We start from the raw sequence: 22,797 nt of genomic DNA, 5'->3' as shown, positions 1-22,797 counted from the left end.
GTTTTGCCTGACCAAAATCGGACTTCCTCAGTCAATCATAATTTATTAGGTAGATTACGAAAAATATGGCATACATGTAACCAACAACAAAAAATACTTTAATTGTGTGACAGGAGTCGGGAGTGACCTCGAAAGCAGCGACACCAACAACGCTGATTCACATTTGAGAATAAATTTTATGTAATAACCACAAGCAGTTTACAACAAGAACAGCATAAAAAGCTACATCCATTTTATAGAAGCTATCAAGTATCAAACGTATTTATTTTTAAGCAATGAAGTCACAAATTAACATCGTGAGCACGAAAACACAAATAAATCAGTTATTTCTCACTTAAGAAATTTACCGCAAAAGTCAAGAAAATTAAATGAATGTACAATATGTACATAACATAGTGAACAGAAATATTACAATTTACAATTAATCTTTTTTTAGTTTATGTGGTTATGTATTTGAACAAAGGCAATAATATTTCTAGAAACAGGACTACGACACTAACAAATGTCTGAAAAAAAAAAAATGTATGATACTTATTAAATCAACTGTAATATCTAATTCACTTTCTTCTGAATTGTTTTCGAAATCCACTATCTCAAAAATCGACTTTTCCTCTATAGGTGTACTGTGATTTCTGCAGTCAATACAAAAACAAAAATCTGTGCAATTTAAGTTGATTTTGGCACACTTTCATAAATTATTTTGACTATTTTTCTTTGCAGTTTGCCAACTCAAGAACTGATTTGAGGGCCACATGCTTCTTCAGTGAATCATTGTTGGGTGGAGAGTATAATCCTTATGTTTGACAGTGTTAAATAGACGTGCCCTGGTATCATTTACATTCTTCATATCCTCTTCAAATTCCTCAGCTTTATTTATTAATACCTCGTTAACCTCAAAAGATCTTCATAGTCGAGGGAAAAAAATGAATTGAAAATCTCAATGAAGTCTCCAACATGAATTTGATGGGCAGTTCCAATTGCAGAAAAGTGCTAAAGTATTTCAATATGAATAGCCCATCTAAGCTGTTTGCAACTATTATGATTCTCATATACCTTTAAGCTTCAAGACTTCTTGTTTAATCCATTTTATAGCACTGATAGCAGCAGGGATCAGAGCCTGCGTTAGGTCGGATTGGTGGAACATTGTCGTTTTCTTTTGTAGTACAGTATCTAAAATAAGGAAGAAAATAATATTTGGAGCAGCATGATTTTAAAAATACCCCTAAATACTAACTAATACCTTGAATACATAATGCATTTTATCTGATGTACTAAATGAGCGTATATATGCTCATTGCATGTTCTACAGTCCAGCAGTGTTTGCATACCATTACTAGACTATATCTACACTAAATTTTGATATATCACAGTCTGAAATGTCCTATGACAGTATGAGTATGGACTATAGACTATATTTTGAAACATCAACTGTTTGTCTACAACTTCATTTCTCACCTCTCAATCATTTCCAATGCTACCTTTCTTTCCACTCCGGCATAACTTATCATTGCTTCCCAGGTTCTTGTCGACTCTATGAATTTAGATTTAGACCAACCGACATTAGTAAAATTGATTAATTTCTTCTCTTTCACACAACCGTGCATTACAGAAACAGCCATTCATTTCTATTTCCAAATATGCTGTGGCCTATATAGTAGTATAAGTCTGCTGAATAGTCAAGAAGAGTCATTAAATTAATCATAAACATTTCATGCAAGCCAGAAAATATCGTTGTTTGTGACATATTATTCTAGGTCTAGCCTTCCTTGGAGTTACCGCACCGTACCTATTTAACAACGTCTTATGAGCTAGTGCTCAACTAAAATTGCTATTTATGGCAAGGATATACAAGTGTTTAATATCTTACCTATACTTTTCAACACCTCCTTAGAATAACTGGACTAATATTACCGGTAACTGAAAAAAACTATGGAAAGGCTACTCAACGCAAAAGCGAGCAGTTGAGTACATCTGATATTCATCCGACCACTGGGGATCCACCTACAGCTGACTAACTTGACTGTTACGTCGTGCAGAAGTCTGCGTTCATTGGCCCATGATACCGGAAAAGCAGAGAAAATAGGACAGATGGTAACACATATTTATTGTAGTAAAAGCGTCTTTTCTGTAAAACGTGCAACTTTTGGAAGTGGGAACAAGGCAATATTTGTTACTAAATTTCTAAGTAACATTTTAAAATCATTTTCAGGTAGTTACCTGATGTGCGCTACGAAACTGAAAGATAAATGGCCTCGGCTCGCGGCCTATTTCTTGCATGCGAAGTGAATGCAAAGGGAATCCTTATTAATCGCCTTGGTCGCAAAGAAGAGGAAAATCATGTACTTCTAAACATTTTCATTGTAGATAAATTTTCCATAGATACCCAGGGGTCATATGTGCTAAATATTACGTGTGACATTCGTTGAGTGTCGGATGAAGACACGACTATGGTCAATAAAAGAAGTTCAGCAATCTACTGGCACATAATCTCAATGTGTTGTGTAATATATATATTATTGGACACGTCAGTGTACATAACGATCGTTTCAATATTATGGTGTTGTTCTTGTTAGTAGTATTCTTCTCTTTCGTCATGATGAAATCGCTTTTCTCTTCGAATACTGGACTAATTGCTTTGAAATTTTCAGTGGTTAAAGATTGATTTTTTTGCCAGAAGGCTATTACTTTTACTTATTTCAAAAATTTCTGTGGACTTCAAGAGATTCGTTTTTTATGTGTCAGAATAAAAAAACAGCGACACCTTGTGACGTGTCCATATATTTGAGCACAACTCTCTTGTATATGCATGAAATAGATTTTTTGTAAGTCCCGATTCTAATGCAAAAATGTGAGATTTTAAGAAAAATACCCCCGCCACGTTTTGAAATAAAAAATTAGTAATTACTCAGTTAGGGATAGATAGAGTTGGGTTCGGTTTGGAAATGATTTAAAAATTTTAGTTTCCAACGCAATCTGTTTTCCTAATCCCTAATCCTAAGCCCTAACCAACGACTGGCCCTAACTTGGTGAATACCCTTTTTTGGACACGAAGTGGAAAATTTCGTCATTATCATTAAAAAATCGCTTTTCTCTTCGAATACTGGACCAATTGCTTTGAAATTTCCAGTGGTTAAAGATAAAATTTTTCTCCAGAAGGCTATTACTTTTTTTTCGCTATGACGTCATCAAAATTATTGCCATTGGGTGGCGCTACCTGTCCATATATTTGAGCATAGCTCTCTTGTTTTGAGTTGTGGCGGGAGTGTTTTTTGGCGGCGTCTTTCCGCAAAATATCCTATGAGAGTCCCAAGTAAATATTAATTTGATTTTAAGTTCAAGATCACTTATCACTCTTAGTCGTATGAAGATATCGCGTGGAAATGGTATTGCGACGAACAAACTGTGCAAGATGTTGTCTTTGGAATCGCGAGTTCCTGCACCTTCATTGACAGACCAATTTTGAATGCAAAGCGGAGAATCTCGATATAGTAAACTGCGGTAGTATAGGGAATATTACCATGGAGTTTAATTTGGAAATTGAATATTTAACTACAACACGTGGTACAGCTACTGGAGAACTTTTATTGAATGAAATAAAAACAATTATTTTGGCTATTTGTTGTTTCATGCTTTAAGATTCGATATAGATACGTACATATATACATGATATCAAGTTAGTTTTATTTAATCGATAGTAAACAAAATTGTTCATGTTATGATTGAAATCAATCTGGATAATTTAGGCCAAAAATGACATTTGTTCTTCCGGGAGCTGAGAAATGTCAAATTCATTTGGTTGTATTTCATCTTCGGTTACATCAGCACGTTCGTCTGAAACGAGTATATTTTTGCATTAGTGTACATGAAAACGCAATGGGATCAGTGGCGTATCTGGGGTATGGCAGCCATGGCTAATGTCATGGGCGCCGTTTAGACAGGGCTCAAAAAGCGCGAAAAGTCCTAACCGTAAAATGATTCAATGAAATATTTTTGAATTGGGAATTTTTGCGATGGTACAGCAGGATCCCGTACTATTTCGTGGTGCAGTAGCTGAAGGACCCCTCTATGTGTTGCTCAAGTTATTTAATGTAACACTGTAAATCCATGTAAATAATGGGCGTATTGTAAGGCAAAGTGGGGAAGGTTTTTCTTTTTCAATTTTTGAGCTTTATAATCTGAACATTCATTTGACATTGTGGAGCTAATTGATAGAGGGGTAACTGTAGTTTTTATTGAAAAACAAATAATTCCGTAGCGACACAAATATTACCATCAAAACGCTTTGAAAAACGTTTGTCAAGTGTCCAACTGCACCTCACCTGTGGGGCACATGGGACCAGACCCTGTGGCAAATGGAGCAGTCTGGTAAGCTAAATGAGGTACGTGTTACAAATAAGCTATGAATCGCCATCATCATCTACTAAAGTTCCACTGAATCTCGGTCCATTGTTCCCCACAAGAAACAAATATTTCCAGACTGCCCCAAGTCGAGATTAGGAGGGCGTGTCCACTCGCCAACGTTATAAATATTATTTCACAGTGGACTGGAGCTAGAAAATACCAGAGAGTCGTTTGTTCTGTTCGAAAGCCAAAAGTGGAAAAAAGGAAAGAATGAGATGGCGAAATTTTAGTTTGGATCCCCCAAAACCAATTTCTTCTCATTGCTTGCGTCGCTCAGCAAGGTCGCTGTCCGTTTGCATGGAGGTTGTAACTTACCGAAAGCCGGATTTAAACATCGAACCGCGGACCTGATTTAGGATATAGTATGAGTGTGAGAACGGATTTTCCACTGTGCCCCGTGTCCCAACGTACCGAACCTTCCCCTATGTGACACTACAGGACTATTTTTCCACTTCGGAACAGGGGCCCCTATGATCTCTAAATCAGCGGTTCCCAACCTTTCTACCCTGGCGGACCGGTAAAATTAGATTAAATGTACTCGCGGACCGGCAAAAATTGAAATGGCCGTAACAGAAAAGAATAACATATATTTGCGTCTTATAATGCAATGTCGGGCACTCAATATGCTTCTAGACAAAAAAGCACACTTTAAAACATTTCACACGAAGAATAACTATCAAATAATGTGCCGACCAAAAATTACAAATGAGTGAAACATAAAATAATACCATATATTTGCGTAATGAAATGCAGTGCTGGGCACCCATTATGCGTGAGAAAGGCACGCATTAAATTCTCACATTAAAATAATGCACAATTAACTTCTGTGAGAATTTTGCTGCTGTTTCGTTTCCAATACAAGATTGCGAACGAGGCAAAGAAGTTTTTGCAACACGTAGCTCTGCAGCCGCGTGCAGCCGATTTCCTTGCCTCGTTTTAATCAAAGTGAGGTTTTAATTGAATCGAGTGATGAGAATGTTTTTTCGCATAACGCAGTAACTGGCTGAAAAGACGGACCACAGTTTGATTGCTCGATTACTTGGCGATGGGTATTCGCTATCAAGAGATATCTAAAATTGTGATAAGTAATTCTTTTTCAATCTGGACTGTAAAGAAGAATCACAATTTTAATCAAGCCTTTTCTTTTTCATTGGGTTCATAATATTAATTCCTCTGCAGTTAATCGACGCCTCAAACGGAATGAATTTGCATTACAATGACAAAGTCGTCGATAACTTGGCGACAAGCTCAAAATTCTACTGCGTCTGGAAAAGATCTCTGCGGCTCATGCTTTTTTTTGCGTGTATCGCGTGACCACCTGTGGGGTCGCAACAAGTTCATATCTTACTGGATTATTATACTGTTCTTGACTGTTTTCTAGTTTAAACAAGGAGATATCCATTACGTTTCATATGAATGGTCATATTAATCAGGAAAAGCACGCAGAACAGAAAAGGCACGCGTGCCGATTTTTAGGCTTCTTAATTTTGCAAGATTTGATGGAGCGCATTCGCGATGAATCGGAGCTGGAAAAGCGAAAAGTGTGAGTGATCGGCGCCAAGATGTCGCGTAATACGGCGCCAACATGTCGCGAAAGACGTCGTAATATGACGGCAGAAGAGAACTGCGTAATGAGCCAACGCAACTTTGTCTACGGTAAAGCGATTGAAATGGCATAAAAACAACAAGACAACAAAATTTCTTGCGGACCGGCAAAAAAGCTTCGCGGACCGGCACCGGCGGTTGGGAACCACTGCTCTAAATTATTAAATGGGTAAAGACATGTCTTACAGCACTGCAAACATTTAAACTTTATTAACTTAAGTCCAGTGCGTTTATTTTATTTGAAATAACTGTATCACATAATCAAACACTCTGTGTCATAAATCATCACAAAATATGTCGATTGTACTAAAATTTGTACATTTCGGGCCAATTTGTGTAAAACCTGGGTGAAATAAATGCAGTCCAATAAAATTCCAAAGTCTTTTGACATAAAAAAATACAAAAAAATTTCTTTCACTACACTTTTAAAAAAATTGATGGAATTCAACTTATGCTTGGAATGGCCCATATACAAAATTAATTCAAAACTATAATTTTCAAAATAATTACCTGGTTTTGGAGGAGGTGGGCACAAATAATGTCTAAATAAAAAAAGAACATTAGTTGTATGGATTAAATTTCGTAACTAAATAAATTTTAAATTTTCTTACGTGCATCTCGTGCTTTCCACTTCTAGCAATGTCAGAGAATGTACAAAGATCAATATAACCAGGCAACAATAAACAGTGTTATTCATCATCAATTAGGAAGTATCTAAAAACATACGTTTCATAATAATTAGTATACCAATATATTTGAAGTTTAAATGTAACAAATAATGATTTATAAACTAATTAATTTCCCTATTTCAAACCTTAAAACTCTGAAGAATCTGGAGGTTGGATTATAAATTTCAGACGTTATGAAGTCAGGACTCAGAATTCGTGGTTACAAGTTTTAAAAGGTAAAATTATGTTATCGTAGAGCGCAGATTAAAAAACAAATCTCGGTTAAACTCAATATTTGCCTCTTCCTTGTTATATCTGTGATATATACCAAGCATTCTTATTCATTGATATTCACACAGATATTTACGAACTTTTAGTCAAGGCAACATATTATGTAATGTCAATGATATTTATGCTAATTATGCAGATACAAATCAATTGAAATAACTAGTTTGTATGTAGATATAATAGAAAGCAGCACACAAATGTATTAGTGCAGCTTTTCTCGTACTATTTGGGATGCATTGAAATAGTTACGTTATCGCAGATAATACTCACTTTTCCGAAGGCGATGATCGTTAGCAGAATGATGATACAGTCGCTGCTTCAAGGTATGAAGATAAAGCTCAAGTCGCTCTCGCGTTTATAACTAACCCAGTTAAACGGAAATAATTCATTATCATAACCGCCTTCTTCACCCCATTAGGTAGCGTACGTGACTTGTGTTGTGATGTCGGGGAAGGAAGGCGCCGTTGGCAGTTAATATAAATCGTTTATTCCAATTTTAGAGATTTTTTGCCGCTAGACTAAAACATTTATGGAGCTTATCAGTTGCTTTATCGCAATAAATACTTTTATTATGTTGATCTTGCCTCGTAAGTCATGTCTCTCTCACATCATCAGGGCCCGCGACATCCTTTGCTATGTCCACTATCTGCACTTGAATGCAAATGAGAATGCGCAGTTGTGATTATATTCCTTAGGATAGGATAGGATTTACATATTTATCCCGGGGGAGAGGAAAGCCGATAAGACGGCTTATCCATATGGCGAACCACGACCTATCGTCCGGTTACCATTCCAAGTCGGGTATGGGATTAGTTATATTGTTTTGTTTTCGAAAGCATGGACTTGATGGTGGAGGAAGCCGTAACCGACCAGGGGTTACGTGAACCACCCAACGACGGCGAGGAGTCCAGCAATGCTCTCGCACATAATCATCCCTGCATGAGATTCGAACCTGCAAACCCACGCAGAGTAATTAGAGGTGCGGTTGCGAGCGTATTCCTAACGCTTAGTCCGTTGAGCCACACCGCCGCGCCAATGGGAATCTTAAATGGGAATAAGGGCAAATTGTGTGTAATATGAAATACAATTGGCTGGCAGCAATATGACTCCATAATCTCTATTTTTTAGTGTATTATTTTTACTGTCAAGGTGAAAAATACCGTGATTGAATTATAATCTGCCGCACCGTTTTCAGTCTTTGCTTCTGAAATGAAAAAGACGCTGTTCTAGGTAGCAAAATACTTCCGATTAAACTTTGCTTTATCTTACAGCTGCTTCAAAATTAAAGACCGATCCAGAACGGATATGTAATGCTATCATAACGACGGCGCTAAACACATTGCAAATTAATTGACTCCTCCCGAAAAATTTGTTCTAGATTTCGCTCCTTCCATAAAACATCAGAATCCTTGCTGATCCGAATGACCAGCAAACCACATAGGACAAGAAATACCATTGCAAGTCAATTTTCACACACTAGAAGGATTATTTAGCCAGTTATTGGTTTCAGGATGCATGAATTTACGGAGTTTGGCCAGCTCTTGGAGCAGTATATTTACCTGAAATTAGCTCAACTTCGCATGTCGCATCTTATTTAAAGCCAGACTTTTGAAGGCGGCTATACGAGCATATTAACGATATGTCAATAAGCAAAACGGTAAACTAAAATGATCATTCAAACACAATTTATTTATTTCAACTTCTATAATTAGAAACGGAGTTCGGGGCTGAAACGTATTTGCAGCAGAAGGATAGCCGTCCATTGAGCATATTGTTCTTTGCTAAGTACCACTAATCCCCAGGCTATATCGGGAACTGGTGACAATGTGCGGATTAATAAATGAATACCACCGGAATGGATACAACTGAAAGGAAATGGTATCCCAAAGAGTTTAATAAATTACATGAGAATTCCTGATCAAATGGTTCCACTCCACACAAAGGCATATATTTTAGATAATCAGCATTCCTGAATACAAGAATTCCTTCCCCTTTTTATCAGCTTGTATGAGATGTATCACATCATTCTGGAGAATGATATCTCAGTAGTACAGGTACGACAGTGCCCCATGGGCATGGCTATGCTTCGAATAAATCATCAGCATTGGATTTTGTTGTGGATATACATGTTGACTTAATTTCATGCTGAAGCCTTTTTAAATTTGCAAATTACTATTAAGATGGTCTTGTTCCCGACGATAGAATGGGCTTGGAATGCGCAGTGTCTTCAAGGGCACAATGAAAATATTTTTTGTTACAGTAATATTTATAAAATAAACATTGAATAATTATTGGATTGGCAAATTGAATGATCATACAATACAAAAGAAAAAACAAGATTATAACAAAGATAAAACCATTAAGATTAAAACTTCTTCATTCAATGAATGATAACTATGGTATATTATGGTACTTTTCAATATTTGATAAACAGTCTTAAAACAATCGTCCTTAACAGCTTGATAGTCAAGCATCTTTCACAAAATTATAACCAATTTTGATATCCTTGCCAAAATTTCATATGATGAGCATAAATTTCATTGGATATTTAGAAATAGAACCACTGGTGGAAATCTATTGCTTCTTTAAATCTTAAGCAGTTTTCCAGAGAAGAGATAAAGTTACTGTAATGTAACATTCATGATTTTTCATGTTGAGCCAAAGACTTTGATCACCAACACTTGATTTATCATCGACCAGTATATCATGAATGACAGTTATACTGTGCCTGAAATGATAAGTAAAAAAGTGGACAGATTGTTTTCAATATTAATATGATATTCTCCTCAAACGTTTTAACTTATTATCCCAATAAACAGGTACCAGATCAGTGGTTCCCAACCTTTTGATAATTTGCTATTAGGTTGTTGATCATTTAAATAAAACCACTCAAAACTGTTCATTCGTCAAATTACAAACAGAATTTCTTGTTGAACTTAGATAATCTTTTGGAGAAAGTAACTATTAGAGCAGGGGTTCCCAAACCAGGGGTCGCGACCCCAAATTGGGTCGGAGTGATAAGTAGGTAGGGTCGCAAACAGGTCATGGGGTCGCTGAGGTATGGTAGAGGATGGGTGTACGAATCATCTAAGATTTGACAAACCATGTTAAATTTAGCAGTTTGTAGCAGGGCTTACTGTAAAACGGGCCCCATAAGCATCGCTCTATGCTTATGCTATAGAAAATGTTGGTGCTTATTGTGACATCACTATTTGGTTTTAGCTTATTTTACTTAATACCAGCACATGACCAAACTCAAAAATCCAGTGAAAGAAGCTCTAAAGTTTCATGAAAAATATATATATTGACCTGGGGTCGCACTGGACAATTGAAAGTTGTCATTGGGGTCGTCCTGAAAAAGCTTGGGAACCCCTGTATTAGAGAGTAACTATTTGCAAAGTAAAGAACCCTTACTGTGCTATCTACCCCTTATGCAAAGCTGCTGACCCCAAAAACCTTTCTACGAACCCATGTTGCCCCGGTTGGGAACCACTGTAACGGACTATTGCGTTTTTTGGCAATATAATTAAAAATTTTAGGGCAAAATTTTGTTAAACAGTAAATCGATCGAAAATTCAACTTTCAAATTAAAATATCCAAGTTTTTGAATTAAAGAGTTGATAAAGATAAAAACAAAATGAAAAATTTCCTAAATAAATCAATGTACTTCGCACACTCCAATTACTAAATAATAAAAAAAACACACCAAAATTAACCGATATCATGTAAATGAAAAACTTCAAAGAAAAATTACTATCAATGATATCACTTATATAATAAATCGAAGAAAAATATTAAGTTGGGGGGGAGAAATAAGACAAATGTGATATTTTAGTGTTCAATAAACCCAAAAGTTTCCAGTGCTTCAAAATTTGTCTTTTTTTACTCCTCTAAAAATTTGTCTGCTGGAGACTCATATATAATCAGTATTTTGATGACATTTTCTAGCATGTATGATGTATCTCAGATAATAAAATCACTCCAATGATGTTTTTGATTCAACATTCAAGATTGTAAGTAAGTTCCAGGTTTGCCACAAATAAATTTTGATAGTTTCAGTCATAGATGCAATTTAAATGATTTTATAATATAAAATAAGGTTGCAAATGTCAATAAACATACCCTAAAAGAATTCACATGCTTCATACTCCATCATGGATCAAAGATTTAACATACATCCTACAAATTAAGATCATGGATTGCTCATAATAAATCACCAAATCAGAGCTATTGAATCGAAACTATACTGCGCTGGGCACCTGCTATACAAAGCACCAACCTTAAGAATATCACCTACGCTGGACCTGTTGGGTTCAAATCTGAATTAAGAGTACGCTATACGAGTACTCGCGTATATCAAAACTATGAAAAAGCAGAGCAGAATTACAAAAGCTATATTGAGACTGAGAATAGTAGAATTGGAAAAGTCAGCATTAGCGCATTGTGATTTTTCATAAAGAAATGAACACTATATCACAAAAGCATTGTTAATATAACAAAACTGTCATTTAAGAAAAGCCCTTGCCATCTATTTTGCGAATAAACAGTAAAATGGCATCGAGATCAAATTTTAGGAACACTAAAAAGCAAAAAGATTTTCATGTTTATCTGGGGAGAGGAAAGTCGATGAGACGGATTTATCATATGGCGTTACACAGCCTCTCATTGGGTATCGGGTATGGAAATTTGACAGCATTGGATTGTTTAGCCCCGCTGTCTTTATTATTAAAGTCTTTCTTATTTAGTACGAAGCAGGCAGGACAAGGAAAATTATAGAGAATACTGCAATTCACTTTATTATGAAAATATTCTTTGTTAAAATAGTTTCATCTTTATGAAAAAAGTGACATAGAGTCAAGGAATAATATCACTGACGCCTTTTCTAGGTGGCCTGCATTATAAATTGTCATGACCCCATAAAATCATAGTCACTTGCGGTTAGCAGTTATGGTTCTTTAGTCTGGTGAAGTACTCTTGAAAACCATGAGGATCGCGTTGGCTTGTTGAATGAGTCTGTTGGCACTTGCATATACACGAACCTCTCTGTAAAAAATTATGTATTTATACCATATGTAGTGATTTAAAAAATTGTAGCAGTTGCTATCACTTTAATGAATGGAAATAATAATAAACACAAAATTAATGATGATATATGTATTGCTTCCTATTATAATTCTCTAACATTACGACCAGGGGTATGTACACAAAGAAAAATTGAATACACCGCAATGTATTTCTTCTCATATGGTAGCTTAGTCAATGCATAGATAGTCATAATAAGTAAACCCTCAGATGCAGCATAAAATACACTAATCGAGAGGTCACCAAGGAAGTTAAAGAGGGTGCAAATAAATATTTTTATGGCAGTATTGTAAGATTTTAGCAATGAGGAATAGTTTCTCAGGAAAATCCAATTTGCTGTGAGATAAAAGTTAATGTGCATATCATCTACCCCAATATAAAAATAAAAAGTAATTATGTGAGCCTGCTAAAATGTCAAAAGCTTTGAAAATATTAATAATAAATCAACTATTTTGTAGTGTTGAGTACTTATATAACTGTATTTATCCTAATTAAAATATATTTCAAAAAATAAACTCACTGTCCGTCTCTGAAATAGATTTTCAAAGTATCACTAAAATTTTTTGAACATTTAACAAATTCTTTTTTTTGGTTATCCAGTGCCTGTCAAACAAAAGCATGTATTATTTTCAGATAATATCCACATTATATAATCTGACTACATACACGTAACACGAATATAGGACAAAAAATTTTTAAATTTTTTTGATTGCAATATTCGCCTTCCGCAATAATTTTATTAACATTGAATGTGTGTGAAAAAACATGCAACAAAAATGGTTGCGAAATCGATGAAAAATTGCAATCGCTTTTAACTACCAACACCGTTTTAAAAAAATCTTCACTACAACCCTGAGACCCTAACGAAATGAATATGTAAATTCCAACTCCCCGACTTCTAGACCATCAAATTTTGAAGACAAAAACTTCCAAGTATATAAGTTTCTTTATTAATAGATTGTTAAAGAATGGCTAGTGAACCAATGCTGGAATTCCTGTAAAAATTTATCTCCATTAAAAGTCTGCAGTTCTGAATCTTGTCTCCAACGAATTCAGAATTCATGCAAACAATATGAGATTCAAGTTTCTTTCATATAAGATAATATTGTAAAACAACCATGATAACTTACCCTCCTATTTGTCCTGCTGCTATATCTTTTGAAAACATCATTTACAGCGTCCAATAAATCTTTTATTGCACTTGCTATATCTCTGAATATTTATATAAACATATTTAAACATAAACACGTTTTATAAAACCAATTTAGGAAACAGGAATCTCTTTTTCTTTTTTTGCTACACAAAATGAGAATCCATACAAAAATAATTCCTCATTGAACTATTACGGTAGTTCAGAATAATAGAGAGCAAAATAGCACAATGCAACATAGATATACTTTATTTGGAAGCACTTGCTTATATGAAGGTTGAAGTTATACAAAAGTAAAAACAATGTGTGCACAGAGATAAAGAGCCCCATCAATTTAACTACAACATGCAACCAATGTCTAATCTTTAAAGCCAGAAATTTGAAGCCTAACCAAATGATTTTGGGCATTATCCTGACAAAATTGACCAGTTAAATTGTTAAATCCTGTTGTACATTTAAATGGCTCTACAAAAAATCTATGTCATCTCGCAAAAATATTAAATTAGAAAATCTTACTTTATCGTTTGAAGAAATCTGGGTCTGTCATGCATTTCATCAGGTATCCTCGATAATATTTGTTTTAATAACCTGGCTCGATCAGATAACTTGATGAATTCTGGTTCCTTGTGTTGTAATGCAAACTCTGTTACATAAAAGCATAACAATAGCAATAATGACTATAAAAATATCTTTATAACAGGGGTTAAAGATAATGGTATTATGAAAACTGTTCTCAGGAAGATATAGCCTGTACCTGCAGACCCAACCACCAAGTTATGTACGGAAGGACAGCACCCTAAGATTGTAAATAGAAAACATAAACGGGAATGAGCCTTCAAATTTATAATGTAATTATAATTTATAAACAACAAAATATCAAGTGTCAGTTGGGCCCGGAGTAAGAAAAAGGTTGAAAAGCACTGGTGTTGGTGTATGGCACTTACTTCACACAAAAATAGAAATCCAGGTACACAGCGTGTTATTTTTTCAAATTTTACTAAATTAGAAATTTGGGATTATTTTGATATGAAATCTTGATTCATGTGTAATTTGAAAAATGAGCTTGTAATTTTTATTGAATTTCTCTATCTTTGTTGAAAAAATAACACAAATAGTAACAGGCCTAGTAGAATAGGCACGACAAACTGTGCTCCACTCTTGCAAGCATAGTTTACCTGGGCTATCACGTCCCGACATTCGCAGTAAACTTTCTGTGAAATTAATTTCTCCCGGAACTTCTTTTTGTAATAATCCATTCAAGAATTCCTGTGTAAATCCTGGAACTTGCTTTTCAGTCTAAAATATTAGAGAAGATTTATCAGATGCAGAAATTACATTGCTGCTTGTCATTATAGGGAAGATTGTAAGGTTAAAGTGATATTATTCAGCCGCAAAGCCAAGTCCATATCTCTTATGACCACTGTTTGAAATTGGAATTCTATTAAGTCAGTACTCCTAAATAGAAAAAAGTAGTTCACATTTACCTTTGTGAAAGCATCTTTTAGCATCAAAATTGTCTTTTTGTCACATTCTTTAGAAAGCTGAAAATAAAAGTGACTATTAATCTTGGGTTCAAAATTGGTTTGAAAAACTTTTCAAAAAAATTGAAAAAGTATTGTAAATCATGAATATAAGGCTAGGATATATTCTCATAATATTTAAAAACATTCAAATGGCTGAAGGTTTTTGCTGCAAAACAAACAAAAATATATTTGTTCCGTTATGCTTCATCTAACCTTATCTTAAGTCTTATGTGGAATTAGGCTGGGAAACCTCAAATATTTTAGAGATTTTAAAAACTTGGGGTAAATCCCATTAAATTATTAGGGAATAACAAAAACTTGTACATGATAAAATATTAATAATACTTTGTATGCATGTTATAATTTAATACAATTCATGTATACCAAGCATATACAGGACATATTGACATCAACACAGAGTATCTATAATTCTTAAACCAGGCTTTTTGATAGAAGAATACAATATATAACCGATCACTACTAATTTTCGGAAAATAAAACATTGTGACAAATTGATTATAAAAAACATACAATGACTCTTCAGGTAATAAAGGGAATTACGAAGTAGTGACAATATAAATCATCGATCAAACAAAAGTGAGACATTGATGTGATTCACGTACATATGTAAGATATTATATTACGTAACCATATACGCTTAGTATTATGGTAGCTGTTCGCCAATACTATAAATAGCACAATTGACCGTCTAGCAGTGACGATAAAAAGGGCGTAGTCCACATGGTAAAATACCCTAGTTCCATACCACTTGTAACACTTTCAACCAATGACATCGTTCCCTAAAATTATTAATTAAATACCTTTATATAATAATATTTAATTATAGTTATTAAAATTCTTTATCCCATGCTTGAGTGTATATCAATTTTGTTCAGCGGGTCGTGTCTGTTTCACAAATAGGAAGAGGAAGTAACAGTACATACAATAAAAAAAATTATTTCATGATCATGTCTGATCAAGTGAGGGATGTAAATTTTTATTAGAATTGTTCGCATGGCCATGTTAGGGCTGTGTTTTTATAAGATTATACAGATATGATGACTGTGTTAAATTCTTGTTTGAACAAAATCACATCACTCATTCGATCTATGCATGCCCACCCACTATTTATATTTGGATAGTATACCAATCAATATCAAATTGAAAGTGACTGTGTTTCACTAACAATAGATAAACTGATGAACTGGAAATGTACAAAATAGCAGTGTTGCAATATTTTAAATACTGAAGAATAATGCTAACAGACAAAAATAGAACCCTCTAAAAAAGAAACCTTGATGTAATTAATATAGAAATTAGGAAAATATGTTACAGTAATTATATCACATATAGTACTGTATTATACTATGAATCACAAAAACCCCAGCCTTTGAAAAACTTTCTGAATCTCGGGAGTTATTACCAAAGCTTTGTGATGACATTACAGAAAAATTACTGTTATATTCAGGAATATAGAAAGTACATTGAATTGGCCCCATCCATCTTGTTTTTGGCATCAGTAAAGTATCCAAATTTTATTTATCTAAATATTCCGAAATATTTGGTAAAAACTATTCATTTCTTCACTAATGATTTCACTAAAGATCAAAAGAATCTGACTATCAAAATGTTATCGACTTCTTTTTGAATTGAAAAACCACAAAGGTGAACAAATATTTTTCGTCTTGGGGTTGACATAACTACCTTTCAGATCACTATAATGGAAAAACACTTGAGGTAATGAAGCACACAGATGATATATAACCAAGGAGAAATACAGATTATCCTAACAATTGTATCAATATTAATGTTTCTTTACATAGTAATCCAAATACCAGCTTCATAGAAATTTATTATAGTCTGCTACTCAAAATTCAAATACCCTATGCCAGAGCAACCCACCAATTTTTACCGAAAATCTGCATACAAAACTTCAAAATTATTCGGGTCCAGTGTTTCCAGAAATTATATTTTGGCATCATTATTAAGCACTTCCTCAACGGGCTAATGATTATTAGCTGATCAAGATTGTTTATTATGGTGTTATAGTTCTTTTCATATATAGGGCTATTCAAAACAATAAAAGTCATGAGGGGTGGGGCTAATGATCCAAAATAAAGAATTAGGTGCGCCCGAATCAAATATTCGAAAGGTCCGAATACGGACAGTGATACACCAGCTGAGTAGCCCTGCCCTATGCCACATTTCCATTTTCTAGTCCAATTTGAAAATGAAAACAACATGGAATACAAAACTAGTATGAAGAAGGTACTTACTTCATCTAGTACAGGAAGTAAGGCAACATGCAGTGACACCGATACAGGCTTCATTGAGTTTTGATGATCGTTTGATGATCCAGCCATCACTCGTACAATTAACAGATTTATGAAGTGATTGATTCCATCAAGCACTTCTTAAGATTAAAATCTATTTCACCTAATAGTATTTCTAAAAAGAATGACAATAGTATTGAATTATGATGGGCAAACAATATAAAGAAAGAGTTCATAAGAACACCACTCTCAAAATTGAGTTCAATTGAGTATCATTTTACTGGGTATAACAATGAACAACTACGGTATTATGACAAAGACACTAGTGTGCAAATCAGGATACTCAGAAAAAAAAAAAATTTTCTAGTCATATCTACTTGACAGTATAGGACATAATTAATTGGATAATTACATGAAGACAAACAGACATCACAAAGAAATGCTCAATTTGGAAATGAAGCATAACTGGGACAGAATAAAACAACGATTTCCTTCAATTTTTAAATATTCCTGTATAGGCCCATCATATTTGAAAAAAAAAACTTCTTTCATGCAAATTTAAAATTCCATCTAGCATTCAGATTGCAACAAAGTATACTAAGTTTTAGTCATCTCTGCAAATTTGACACAATGTCATAAAAACTGTTTTCGATTGCTATTTCAACAAGTGCAATTTTCCGGTCCAATCACTTACGGCTACCATGCTTTGTAAAACAGGGTGAAACTGTACCGAAACAATAGGTGATTTTTGCACACTAGTCCCAGAAGAACTGGTACTGATATTTCGAAAACTAATATTATCTTGGAGCATTATTCTTTTCAATACAGCACCAGATGTATATTTATAAAACACAACAGATCCATCTGAACTGCCTGACACCACTATAGTACCATCAGGAGATATATCAAAACCAACAGGGTAACCTTCTACTGTATGTTGATCGTACCGTAAATATTTATCCAGTCGATATGGACTTGTTGCATTAAACCGTGCTATATAATTCCCATTCGTCTGAGCTAGAAACGATGTCTCACTGGGATGGACACTCACAGCCGGACAAGAATAACGCTCGTGAAATATTTGGTCAGATAATTTAGCTCCAGTGGCAAAGTCCCAAACAATGATTGAATATTGAGCTGATTGCCTGCTCACGACGTCACCCGTGGCAACAAATGTTCCAGTGTCGGAAAATGAATCAATACTTAAAAGATTACCAAACTGAGATTTATACGATATAGCCTTTCTACCACTGCGAATATCATAAGACGCAAGAAAAGAATTTGCACCACCAACGAGTAACAGGTTATCATCTTCATTTGACCATCTTACTACAGAAGGAATCTCTGGTAATGATATACAAAGAGATTGGTTTCCTGAGCACAAAAAATCCCAAGTTTCTATCGTTTTATCAAATGAGCAAGCCACAATCTGTCGTGATGACCTGGACCAATCAAGATCTTTGTAGGAACGAGCATCACCACTTAACGATGAATCGAACACATAACGCATCTCACTACCTTTCATAACATCATACAATCTGATAGAATTATGTGAGGTTGTTGAAAGCAGATGACTGAATTTTTTACACCACTTGATTTTCCATAGTGGGCCATCAGTAATAACTTTACATTGACTGAGAAACTTAGAACATCTGTTTCCATGAGGATTCCTCAAGGTATTTTGATATACAACATCATCGGTTAAAAATATCTTTTTAATATCTTCAGAATTCGGCTGTTCCCTAACCCCTTTTACAACATCCGTTTCACGTTTTTGAGCACTTTTTCTTTTTCGTTTCGAAATATATGGTTTTATAATGGTGTCATCCATCAAAACTTATTGATTTTTCAATTTTTTCTCTTTCGGCTCTGTATTGTTATTATCATTAGAATCACTTTCTTCGTCGCAAGAAGAGTTTTCCTGAACAGCTGGTTTATTATTTTCTTTTTTTTCAAGCAACACCAGGTCAGTTAATACATTATTAACATCGTCTTGTAATAGTTTTAAATCAGTGCTCAATTCTAAATCCCGTCCATTCTTGGGATGAAGAAAATCAATTGTTTGTCCGTCGCGATATGTCAACTTTGCTGAAATTATTGGCACGTCCATCTGCTCAATACATTGCAAAATTATCGTAATACTGTATAACGAAAAATTATAAAAATAATTTAAATTGGTTGAAATGAGTGAGCTCTGCAGAATGTATTCATAACTTCACAACAAATAAACAGCCACTGCTGCACTGGTTTGTGGCATGTTCCAATGTTTGTGAGATTGTGAGAATTGTTGGCTTCAGCATACAGCATGCCCAATTTATTACATCTTTGAGGAAATGGCCGACAAGGGATATAAAACTTTTCATCCGTGACCCATTACATTTCAGAGTAGAAGAGAAAAACATAATATGGTAATGTATAATAGAGCAAACTCATAGTTGAATATGATGTATCAATATGATATTTCATGAAAGTTTTTCTATCACAAATATCGTGTCTGGAAAATTTGCCACAGGAAATTTTGCCGCATAGAAAAATTCGACCCTTGAAAAATCGCAGCACGAGCATTTTACTGTAAAACAAGTATTTGTGATAAAAACAGCTAGGTTTATAGGGTTAGGGCAGTAGGGTATGCTCTTAAATAACGAATCATTTTTAAATAAAATAATACTGCAAAAACCTACAGACAGACCTAACTTAACTGTTTTTATCACAAATACTTGCTTTACAGCAAAACGCTCTTGCGGCGAATTTTCCTATGCTGCAAAATTTCCTGCGGCGAGATTTTCCTACAGGGAAATTTCCTGCGGAGAATTTTCCTAGAACCCACAAATAGACTACATCCAAGGCTTTATACAAATACTGAAGTACCGGTACCGTATGGTACCGGTACCGGTATCTATTAAGGAGCTACAACATTTTAAATGGTCAAAATATTTCTATTTTTCAGTGAGGTTCTGGGCTTGAGTTCACCACTGAACAAATCTAAATCTGTCGACTGTGCAACTGGCTTACTTGTCACTCTATCATTAATGCCTGTACCGTATTGTGTATGCGGATATGTCTATTGACATTGTTGAATAACAGAATCACAACCTCTCGTGCGATCGCAGAATTGGAGAGTAGGTACTGCAGTACTGGTAGTATACGGTATGGGAGGAGTTACCGGTATGCTTAAATCTGAAGCATAAACATCAGCAAGCCCTACCACCAGACCACTGAAAATCGGCAGCATTTTCCTCAGAACAACAATAAAGAGCAAAAGAAGCTTCAGCAAGACTTTGAGCGAGACGAGGCAAAAATGAAACAGCACTTCGAGAACGCCCTCTGTCGGGGGCAGTCGTTGGTCGGGGCTATGGACCTTTCCCCGAGCATCGTTTTCCTTGTTTACTTCGCGACATTGGCCAATCAGCAAGATGCAAAAAATGACGTAAAAATGTCCCCCTTTTCGCATCCGCTCAGACACTTTTCTCACTCAGACGGATTTTCAAGTATGGTTGTAAACATTACCTCGTTTTCGCGTTTTTGAACTTTATTAGTTAGTTTTCAGTTGTGTTTCGGAAAATTACATATAAATCAGATAATTCAATGATCACTCTGTCTTTCCTAGGAGTTTTAATTTGATTGCAGTAATAAAAATTAGTGTAGAAATAGCTGTGATAGACTAGCCTGAAATTATTTACTGGTACTTTCAAAAAACAGATTGTTGTATTCGATAAATCATAATGATGGCTTGTAACACATACCCCATTTTACAAGCGCCAACTCGCAAAAGCACTCTTAAAATGGCCCCAAAAATTTTGCAATGGTAAAGTATAGGAAAATTTTTCCGAGGGTCAAAGGTCGGGGAAAAGTCCATTCAGTGTGTACGTAACATTTCGTATAGGGCAGGGGTTAGCATCACTGCGCAACCACTTTCCCCCTTAGATAAAAAAAAAATGTTTCAATAGTCGGTATTATCTGACGTAACTCTTATGTGTTCTTATTTTCATTTTCGTTTGTTAACATTCCGTTATTTATTCAATTTAATTTTACTTATCCTTTCGGGACATACGATATGGTTACAGAAATATGTTATGACGTAACAACTACGTTGTTGAGATCTCAACCTTCAACAAATTTTCTCGAGACAAACGTTGTATTCATATTTCATACTATTCCGTTCGTGTTTTTACAATTTTTTTATATATATTTGTTCGTGTAATATGGGTAAACTGGCACGTGTATTTCCACTTTATTTTAAATCTTTTTAGAGATTTTGCCTGTTAACCCGATTTCCCAATTTTCTGTGTGTTTATTGTTTTGTGTATGTTTTTATGTATGTTGTGTATCGGGGAAATAAGAATAAAGTCATACTCATTATTATTATATAGTACGCCTGTCCCGCCTTTTTCTCCATTTCTGGCTGATTTATGAAGTTGTAAAGCGCATGCTAGTTAGATTTGTTTGTTAACATATTGGTATAAATTGATTTCAAATTCTAATTCTACATATTCTTGTGAATCTCTGTTCTCTAGGAGTAGCCTGACGGGCGAAGCTAGTAGGTCTAGTTCGTATATTTCTATGAAGGTTGCAAAATATAAACACGATGTAAAATTTCTGTCAGCGGTAATGTAGCAGCAGAAATCTCACTGAAAAGTAATAAAATCGTTTTGTCGGACTAATATTTTCTCAATAGGCTACATGTTTTAAAGGTTTATCATTGTGCATTTTTTGCTTTGAAGGTAGAAAAGCATTGGTTTTAAAGCGAATAAATTCAATTTTGGTTTATTGCGTTTTCATATATATAAATATATATATATATATATATATATACCTTTAAATGTCAGTAATATTTGCTCACAAATTTCAGTTGGCACGTGGGAGAATTTTGTCGTTGAATTTAGTTGGTTTTGGCAGGTAAAACAAATAAGGTTGCCCACCAGTGGTCAGCATTCAGGACAACTACCGTGGATCCATAGCCGCTACCGTATAATTAGTATAAATTTGCAAGTATAAGTTTATTTTGACTCCATAATCAGCATAACAGATGATGAAATAATTGATTAAAACGAACAAATAAAAACTGAATATAGAATCAAGAGACCGAACAAAACCTTAAGTAAGGACATAGTGTACATGATAAGTTGAAAAGGTTCCGCCAATCGCCAAAGTGGTACGTAAACTACGTACACATACATAATTAACTCACACACACGGACACGCATACAAATTAATAGGCTACAGAATTTTTGTGCAACGAAAGTGGGACACAGTGAGTGGAGAGTGGAGAACCAGTGGTCGATAGCCATATTGTCGACATTTTATTAGCCGTAGATAATATATTCAGCTAAAATTTGTCATCATGGTGTAATTTTTCACACCCAAATCAATCCCAATTAATTTATATTAATAATATGTAAGAAATCCACAATAATATGTGAAACAGTTGTCCATTCGCTTAAAATATTAAGATAAAAAAACAAGGTAAGAGAATTACGAACTATTCACCGGACCAACACAATAAAAAATAAAATAAAAAGCAACAGAAAATGCAGGTTACTAATATAGAATTCATGAAAGCAGACAACTAGATTAATTAAGAACATGCACAACAGTGCGCTCACTTTCACAACAATGAACGAAACTAATAATATCGCAAATGTAGCATTCTCCTACATTCGGAATAAATGCGGTTTGTGATGAATAAATTGAATACTCAACAGCAAGTTTGTTTTGGAATATAATCACATTGGGACACTGGCAGTCGGTCTGACATTATTCGCTATTTGATTAAGGGGCGCCATTATTCGCTGTTTGATTAAGTTTGA

The 22,797-nt window shown here is 34.6% G+C and overlaps 2 protein-coding genes and 1 long non-coding RNA gene across 4 annotated transcripts; all 3 read right to left on the bottom strand.

Annotated features, from left to right (window-relative positions):
• Positions 1-23: 23 nt before the first annotated feature.
• Positions 24-2,173, bottom strand: LOC144425263 (uncharacterized). 2 transcript variants are annotated; one of them, XR_013477413.1, is made up of 3 exons: positions 1,456-2,173; positions 1,054-1,170; positions 24-632 (listed from the first exon to the last, which is right to left on the bottom strand). It is a non-coding gene; the product is annotated as an uncharacterized LOC144425263 (long non-coding RNA). The 2 variants fall into 2 exon arrangements; XR_013477412.1 differs by having other exon boundaries at positions 24-1,170; positions 1,456-2,170.
• Positions 2,174-3,662: 1,489 nt separating this feature from the next.
• LOC120327497 (programmed cell death protein 10-like) lies at positions 3,663-17,169 on the bottom strand. Its single transcript, XM_039393804.2, has 10 exons — positions 16,994-17,169; positions 14,679-14,735; positions 14,370-14,490; positions 13,711-13,837; positions 13,175-13,256; positions 12,565-12,647; positions 7,233-12,005; positions 6,618-6,720; positions 6,517-6,548; positions 3,663-3,831 (listed from the first exon to the last, which is right to left on the bottom strand). The coding sequence occupies exons 1-7, from the start codon at positions 17,078-17,080 to the stop codon at positions 11,918-11,920; spliced, it is 645 nt and encodes a 214-aa protein (XP_039249738.1). The 5' UTR covers positions 17,081-17,169; the 3' UTR covers positions 3,663-3,831; positions 6,517-6,548; positions 6,618-6,720; positions 7,233-11,917.
• On the bottom strand, positions 17,163-19,425 carry LOC120327496 (WD repeat-containing protein 25-like). The gene has a single exon (XM_039393803.2). The coding sequence runs from the start codon at positions 18,819-18,821 to the stop codon at positions 17,646-17,648; it is 1,176 nt and encodes a 391-aa protein (XP_039249737.2). The 5' UTR covers positions 18,822-19,425; the 3' UTR covers positions 17,163-17,645.
• Positions 19,426-22,797: the final 3,372 nt, after the last annotated feature.

Source organism: Styela clava, chromosome 7 (assembly GCF_964204865.1).
Source record: "Styela clava chromosome 7, kaStyClav1.hap1.2, whole genome shotgun sequence".
In the NCBI taxonomy this organism is placed as follows: domain Eukaryota; kingdom Metazoa; phylum Chordata; class Ascidiacea; order Stolidobranchia; family Styelidae; genus Styela; species Styela clava.
Note: the sequence above shows the minus strand (reverse complement) of the source record. Positions and strands in the feature narration are given on the sequence as shown.

Bases quoted from the DNA above. Each gene is read 5' to 3' on its own strand.
- LOC120327497 (XM_039393804.2), bottom strand. From the start codon at position 17,080: ATGGCTGGATCATCAAACGATCATCAAAACTCAATGAAGCCTGTATCG. The intron at 14,736-16,993 runs GTAAGTACCTTC...TTTTATTTTCAG, and splicing joins TACTTCCTGTACTAGATGAA to CTTTCTAAAGAATGTGACAA. The intron at 13,838-14,369 runs GTAAACTATGCT...TTTATGTAACAG, and splicing joins GTCGGGACGTGATAGCCCAG to AGTTTGCATTACAACACAAG.
- LOC120327496 (XM_039393803.2), bottom strand. From the start codon at position 18,821: ATGGATGACACCATTATAAAACCATATATTTCGAAACGAAAAAGAAAA.